The sequence below is a fragment of the Petaurus breviceps genome, unplaced genomic scaffold (assembly GCF_028583685.1).
Source record: "Petaurus breviceps papuanus isolate PSGF00001 unplaced genomic scaffold, PetGlider_PUasm1.0 175, whole genome shotgun sequence".
Classification (NCBI taxonomy): Eukaryota; Metazoa; Chordata; class Mammalia; order Diprotodontia; family Petauridae; genus Petaurus; species Petaurus breviceps.
The window spans coordinates 407,577-415,682 of record NW_027185764.1 but is presented as its reverse complement, the minus strand read 5'-3'; the positions used below and the strand labels follow the sequence as shown (position 1 = coordinate 415,682).

Below are 8,106 nucleotides of genomic sequence, written 5' to 3'. Positions count from 1 at the left end.
ATCTTTTCTTATGAGCTACCCAATTATTAATAAGAATCTGAGACATACATTTGACATATATAAAAAGTAAACAGTCTGTCCTTATGAATCCCTCATGATTAATCTTTGGTATGTACCTTATCTTTCTCTTAGTTCTTCTATAGCTAATCTTCTCTTGAGTTCAGGATTTTTTTAACAGAGTGTGAGAGTTTACCACAGGTCTGCTTTTTTTTTCATTCAGGATAACGCTTATATTTGCAAGGTGTGATATTTTTGTCCAGAGTCCCAGTTTTTTCGATATATTGTGCTTCAAGACCTGCGGTCATTTAATGTCTCTGCTGTTAGGTCTTGTGTGATTCTAATTGTGGCACCATCATATTTAAATTGTTTTAACCTTGAGGCTTTTGATATTTTGTCCTTGAGCTGGGGGTTTTGGAGTTTGACTATGATATTCCTCTGAGTTTTCCTCATAGGATTTCTTTCAAGTGTTGACCGATGAATTTGTTCTCTTTCTACCTCCCCCCCCCCAACCTGGTTCTAATGCTTCATAACAATTTTCTTTAATTATTTCTTGTATTATTGCATCAAGATTCCTTTTTATCATAACTTTCAGTTAGTCCCATTATTTTTTACATTTTCTCTTCTTTCTCGATTCTCCAATTCTGTTGTTTTTCTTATAAGATGTTTCACTTTGTCTTCTATTTTTTTCATTATTCATCTTTTGTTTAATTATTTCTTGATCCCTTATTATTTAATTGGCTTCACTTTATCTAATTCTAATTTTCAAGGTGTCAATTTCTTCCTTAAGAATCTGGATCTCCTCTTCTAAATGGTTGACTTTCCTTTCATAACCTTCTTGTTTCTCTTGGATTATTCTTATTTTTTTCCCTCTATCTCTGTCTTTTTTTAAGTCTTTTTAAAGATCTATGAATTCTTTTGGGGAAGGTGACTATTTGACATTATTCTTTTGTGGGTTTCTTGACTTCAATTTCCTCCTCTGAGGATGAACCCCAGTCATTTCTATTTCCGCAATAATTTTTTATGGTTAGATTCTTTCTCCTTTACCTGTGAATTTTGTTGGAGTTTTTTTTTTTTTTTTTGTGGAAATAACTTAAATTTTGTCATCACCTCTAGCCCTGAGGTGTGGGAAATGGTGCCTCCTGTCCCAGATCTTCAGTTCTCCCCTCCACCCTGGAACCAAAGCCAAACCTCCAACTTCCTATAAGTGCCCACAGCCAGGGGTTTTCTGCCCCATTGCTTCTGCACTCACTGGGCATATCTAGTTTCTTCTCGCCCCTGCTGCTTTTCGCAGCACAGCTGGGTCTGACATTCCTTATCAGCAGAAGTTCCCTCAATCTTCCCAGGCTCAAACATGCAACTCCATTCACTATTCCCTTGGCAGAAGTTCATGTTGCTGAAGCTGAGGCAATCTCTCAAATCAATTAACCCCAGGGCTTTCTGCTTGTTGTTTAATCAGCTTGCCACTTGTTAAAAGGGAACCTAGCCCGGACCAAACCTCATTCTGGTATATTCCTATGGATCTTATCAAATCATCCTAAGAAGACCCCAGATGTGCCACTATTCTAATTTATCTCCACCCACACTTTGTTTGCCCTAAGGTGCTATTTTAACTCTTTTGTGGGGGGAAATCTTGAGAGCTTGGAAATTTCTGACCTCCTCTGCCATCTTCCCAGAATCCTCTATGATCTTTTCAAATGATATCAGGTATGGAAAATATTGAATTACCCCTGAGTGTACTCAGTTTTGGGGCTCCACGTGTGTGTCTTGGAAGACAATTATGTCATGATATCTTTTGGGGGGAATATTTTTTCTTTCAACTTCCTTTTTCTTTACCTATGAATTCATGCAAAATATTTCCTGTATTAGCCATTTCACAAAAAAAAGCAAGAAAAATAGAGTTTAAAAATTATACTTCCATTTGTACTCAGAGTTCATTGTAAGTGGATAGTACTTTTTCATTATGACTTATTTAAAATTGTGTTGGATTACTGTATTGATCAGAGTAGCCCTGTCTTTCACAGTTGATCATCATTGCAACATTGTTGCTACTGTACACAATGATCTCTCAGCTCTCGTTTCATTTTGCTTTAGTTCATATAGGTGTTGCCAAGTTGTGTTATTTTTCTGAAACCACCCACTTTGTAATTTCTTATAGTTCTCCATCACAACTATATGCCACAACCTGTTCAGCCATTCCCTAACTGATGAGCATACCCTCAATTTCCAATTCTTTGACCTCACATAAAAAAACTACCATAAGCTTTTTTTGTTTTGTTTTGTTTTTTACATATAAGTCCTTTTCCTTTGCTCTCTTTGGGATACAGACCTAATAGTGGTATTGCTAGGTCAAAGGGTATGCAGTGTTATAGCTCTTTGGGGACAGTTCCAAATTGTTCTCCAGAATGATTGGGCTAGTTCACAACTCTACCAACAATTTATTAGTCTACCTGTCTTTTCTCATCCCATATAGCATTTGTTATTTCTGATATGAATGAGGTGGTACCTCAGAGTTGTTTTAATTTGTGGTTCACTCATCAATAGTGATTTAGAACATTCTTTTACATAACTGTACATAATTTTGATATCTTCTTCTGAAAACTCCCTGTTTATAGCCTTTGACAATTTATCAATTGGAGAATGGCTCTTACTTTTTTTTTACTCAGTTATCAATATATTTGAAAAATGAGTCCTTTAATTTATTCTTAAAATATTAAGATATTACTTCATTGTCTATGGTACCTTTTAGCAAGATGTAGTTTCCCTGTCTCTTTTAATTAGGTCTATTTTGACTTTTGTTTTGTCTGACATTGTGAGTGATACCCCTGCCCTTTTTTACCTCAAATGAAGCATAAGAGATTCTTCTCCAGCCCTTTGTTTTAACACTATGAGTGTGTCTTTTCTGTCTCAAGTGTATCTTTTATAAACAAAACATTTCTGGATTCTGGTTTCTAGTCCATTCTGCCATCTGCTTCCATTTTATGGGTGAGCTCATTCCATTCACATTCATTTCTGATTACTAGCTTTGTATTTCCCTCCAATCTGTTTTCTTCTGTTTATCCTTCTCTCTCTCTCTCTTTTTATCTTGCCCCTCCTCAAAAGTATGTTTTGCTTGTGACCATTGCCTTTCTTAATATTTTCTCCCTTTTATCATTCTTGCCCCCCTCATAAGTCTTATACAAACCTTCCACTTGCTCAAATCAAATTTTTAAGTAATTATTTTCTTCAGTGTTGTACCTCTTTTTCCATTTGATCAATTCTGATTTTTAAAGAGTGCTGTTCTTCAATGAATTTGTGTGCCTCTTTTACCATTGGGTCAATTCTGGTTTTTAAGGTATTATTTTCTTCAGTATTTTTATGCCTCTTTTATAAAACTATTAATTCTCTTTTAATAATTTTCTTGCTTCACTCTCATTTCTTTCCTTATTATTTCCTCTACCACTCTTATTACCTTCATCAACTCTTCTAGGAATTCTGGTTGGGCTTGGGTCCAATTAGTATTTTTCTGTGAGGTTTTGCTTATAGATGTTTTCACATTGTTTTCTTCTTCTGAGTTTATATCTTGGTCTTCCCTTATACTATAGTAGATTTTTATGATCAAGTTCTTTTTTGTTTGCTTGTTTTTCTCAGCCTATTACTTGACTTTGAACATTGCATTGAAATTGGGTTCTGCTCACTTGGGAGAAAGTAGGCACTGTGCCAAACTTTAGGCTTTTTCATGCTGCTATTTTCAGAGCTAGTTCTTGGAGTCTATTTTTTGCTGCTTTCAAAATAATATGATCTGAGGAGAGATATGATCCCTTTTCTCCTCTTCTGGAGGAGTACTCTGGCCTTTACCCTGCTCCCCTTCAGCACCAAGGGTTAATGATGCTCCTGTTCACTCTTGAATTATGATGAAGACCTCTACTCCCCTACAGACATAAACACTAGTGTTTCATTCTTCCTTGAAACTGTGACCAGGTCCTTTGCTCTCCTGAAGCTGCCTTGCTAATGCTTCTCTTCTCCTTGAAAATAGTCACCTACTTGCTTGAGACAGATCACAAATGTTGTTCTCCACCCTGAAACTGAGAGCAGAAACTATGGCCCAGAATTCTGTATGGGCAAAGGAGTTGCCAATCAGTGCCAGCTGGACCCAATGACAGCAAAGGGTCCCCTGTACTCTGTTTCTGATCAGTCATCCAACCCTCTTACCATCTTTGGGCTAAAAGCTCCCAAAGCTCCTGCTATTGCTGCCATCAATGCTCTAGAAGCCACCTCCAAGGCCAATAGCTTCTGCTACTGATGTGTTCTGGGCTGACTCCCAACCCAGTGTTGTAGACCTATGGCAACTTCCTAAATTGTCTTAGGCCAGGAAAAAAAATATCTCACTGATCTTGTGTTGGCTCTGCAGCTCCGAATTTTGATTTAAGAAGTTATTTTAAAGTTGTCTAGAAGGGAAGGTTGGGACAATCCAACTGGGTGACTGGCTACCTCTAAACCACCATCTACTTATTATATGTTTACTAAGATCATCAAAGAATATAGGGACCTTAGCATCCAAGGATACATGGGGAGAGTTGGATGCAGTTTCATTTGGTTGAGGCTACTCCTGCCTCCCTTCTTCCTTCACAGAGGCAAGTACTTAATCTCGAAAACAGCAGCCAGTCTCAAAAACAGCAGCCAGCACAAATGCTGAGTGTCTCACCAGGTCTAGAGAGCAATGACTCCTTCCCCGCAAATGGATTTTATATCTTAAAAGTTAAATGCCACATCAGCCTGGGGGTGAGAAAGGTCATTTTGGGCTATGCTCAAAAATTGTCTTTGTGGGTTAGAGCTGTGTGACTCTGGACCTCCTCCCGACTTTATTTTACAGTCATCTTTGTTCCTGCTTTCATAGAATCAAATATCTTGCTTCACACATAGTTAAATTTCTCTAGCACCTATGGAATTTCCTCACTCTCATTTTAAGTATATGATTGAGATTGGGTAAAGAGTATCACAGCAGTAACTACCCAAACCTGAAGCCAAGGCTTTTGTAAACTTTAAAGTCTTCTATAAATGTTTTCATTTTTATTTATTATCATTATTTTTAGGTTTCAACCTATCATTACAATGACATGAGGAATGCAGATGAAAACTCTCTGTGACTGATTATATCAAAGTTGCCTGGGACAATAAGAGTTTAAGGGAATTACCCATGATCACGCAGCTAGTATGTATCAGAGGCAAAACTTGAACCAGGTCTTCCTGAAGGTTTCTTCTTCCATGTTATTATGACAGTGCGATTCAGTGAACAGATCACTGAACATGGAGAAGTAGGGCTTGATTTTGAATCCTAGTTCTATTTCTTTCTGCCTGTATAATGTTGAGCAAGTTGTTAAGCCTCATAGGCCTTAGTCCTCATTTGTAAAGTCAAGAAGTTCAATTTGAAGATCTCTAAAACGCCTTCCAGTTCTGGATCTATAGTTCTCTTGTTATTATTTTGTTTTACTTGTATCTTTTGAAGGTGAAGAAGAAGAGGAGGTAACCTGGATGGACAGATTTGGCATGAGAAAGAGGATATTTTCTTTCAAACGGCTTTTTGGATTGAAAAGAAACAACACAGCTGTGGGAAAAGGTATTTCAACATATATGGTGGCAGATTTCTTTGATGTGTTGCAGAACAGGTTTTTAAAAATGTTTCTGCAAACTGGGGAAATATCACTACAGAAGCTGCCTATCAAAATATCTTAAGGAAGATAACACAATGAAGTGCCTATTGCAATCTCTTGGATGTAGGTAGACCTACATTAAAATCCTACTTCTGACGTGTAATGGCTGTATGACCATGGGCAAGTCAATTCATCAATATCAATCTCAATTTCCTGTTCTAGGAAATGGAAATGATAACACTTGCAGGATCTATCTCACATGGCTGTTGAGTGACTCAAAGGTGATATAAGTATCAGTTATTATAATTATAATTTTAAATGCAGAGAATTTTTTAAAATAATCATTATATTATGCCAATAAACATGGTATCCAATATGAAAAAACCTGACACTCCTAAGCACCCTAGAAGTATTATGAAGTACCTAGAATATAATCATTCTTAGCAATCCACTTTGATTGAGACAAAGAGTGGCATGAATAAATCCAAAAGCAAAAGTGCTCTTTTTTTTAGAACATTTGCCTTCCCTAATTATGATTTGCTTAGGCTAATATCAAAATGAATCTGTATTCACTGAATATATATTGTCCAGCTTCTACTGAAGGGAATCCACAAGCCCATCATGTATCAAGATATATTGGGGATAAATTACATGTGGAAAATTCAGAGTTAACTCTTTGAAATCTACCCATGAGGCTGTGCTTATGGTCATTTTCCTAGAGGTGTCAGGATCTAACTTGAATATCACTTTGAATAGGAAGAGGGAGAAAAGAACCAGGAAGATATCAGTCCAAATCCTCTCCATGACAAACACTAATTCGGTGACTTAGAGACAAGTAGTTTAATCTCTGTTTCCCAAGCAAGTCTACTGCTGATCTGCACAGGTAAAAGGAGTTTCCTCATCCAGGACAATGTGATTGGTCTCTTTCCCTATCCCTATGTTCTCTGAATAGCTGCACTGACACCAGGTGCGGCTATCATAACAGTCAGTATAACCCCCTAAATAAAAGGTAATTAGCCTTCAGATGTTACGCCTAGTCAATTCAACCCAAATAAAATAATGTGGGCATCACATTCTAGCATTAAAGATTTTTAGGCCTAGAAGAAACTTAAATTATATGAAAAAGACCTAAGGTATGTCAAGTGGACAACATTGTATGGCTTTATATATACAGCATTATTGTCTTGTAGACTCCAAGAACATCCAAAATTAAAAATTCAGGATAGACTCATGCATGCATATATCCATATTTATTTGTCTTTACACATATATGTGTACATAAATACACATGCATACATCTATACACACACCTATATTTATATGTATCTTCTAAGATCTTTGCCAAAATCACTGTTGTAATCATGATTTTTTGGATATTTAGGACACAATCAACTTATGTGAAAAGGAACTGAATAACTTATTCTATGAAGTTCTTCCATATTCAGATCACCTAACTACATCTTAATAGGGAGGGGAAATTGTCTGAAAGTAGATTGGAGTCTTCTGACCACATCTTCTCAAGGTCTCAATCTGGTGTCAGTAAACTTTTAATATTTTAGTAATGTTTACAGTATAATTGGTTTCCTTTGTAATCATATATGCTTTATTTAATGCATTTAAAAACATTGCTGTGAGAAGGGATCCACAGACTTTACCCAACTGTCAAAGGGATGCATAACAAGAATGGTTAAAGACTCCTTCCTTAGAGTCAGGGAAACAAAAAAAAAAGAGAGAGAGAGAGAGAATTCATTCAGGAAAATGTTGGAGGAAGTGGGGGGGGGTAGGAGATGCAATTTCAAAAACAAATTAGGACAATGACAGTCTTCCAGGTTTTTGACCTTTTAATTAAAAATAAAAGTCAAAAAGTTAAATCTACAAGCATCCATTAAGGATCAGGACTATGGACCAGATAATGTGGTAAGCATTAAGAATACAAAGAAAGAAAAATAGCTTCCTTTCCCTTAGGAAACCCCTTAGGGATTTACAATGTGAAGTTGGAGGAGAAAAGAAAACATGCAAACAACTATGCACAAACAAGATATAGAAATAAAAAATGGAGATAATCTTAGAGGCAAGGCATCAGAAATGCTGTGAAAGACCATCACATTCCCAGAAACACAGATCTTGTAGTTTAATTTAATGTAAATTATTAAGAGTGACACTTTTATAAAATGAGAATGTTGGTTTCTACATCCTCATTCTTTCAGAGTTTCATTTTTACCATCAATTAAGCAAGTCTAATAACTTATAGTAGGTAGGTGGAATTCATTCCTATTTTTTCAGAAAAAAAAATAAAACAATAAATATGTGCCAGACAGAAAGAGAGACAGAGACAGAGAGGCAGAGAATGAGAGAGATGGAGGAAAAGAGGGGGGAGAGGGAGACAAAGACAGAAAGAGAGGGGGAGGGGTGAAAGAGGAGAGAGAGAGAGTGAAAGAGAGAGAGAGAGAGAGAGAGAGAGAGAGAGAGAGAGAGAGAG

General features: G+C 36.6%; 1 protein-coding gene across 3 annotated transcripts in view; it reads left to right on the top strand.

The window, feature by feature from the left end:
- The first annotated feature begins 1,479 nt into the window (after nucleotides 1-1,479).
- LOC138159017 (uncharacterized) overlaps nucleotides 1,480-8,106 on the top strand; it is a 34,511-nt gene continuing 27,884 nt past the window's right edge. For all 3 annotated transcript variants that reach the window (XM_069085367.1, XM_069085368.1, XM_069085366.1), the window contains exons 1-2: nucleotides 1,480-1,704; nucleotides 5,483-5,593. In XM_069085367.1, the coding sequence (XP_068941468.1) occupies nucleotides 1,695-1,704; nucleotides 5,483-5,593 (121 nt within the window). In that variant the 5' untranslated portion in view covers nucleotides 1,480-1,694. The remainder of the gene's footprint in view (nucleotides 1,705-5,482; nucleotides 5,594-8,106) is intronic.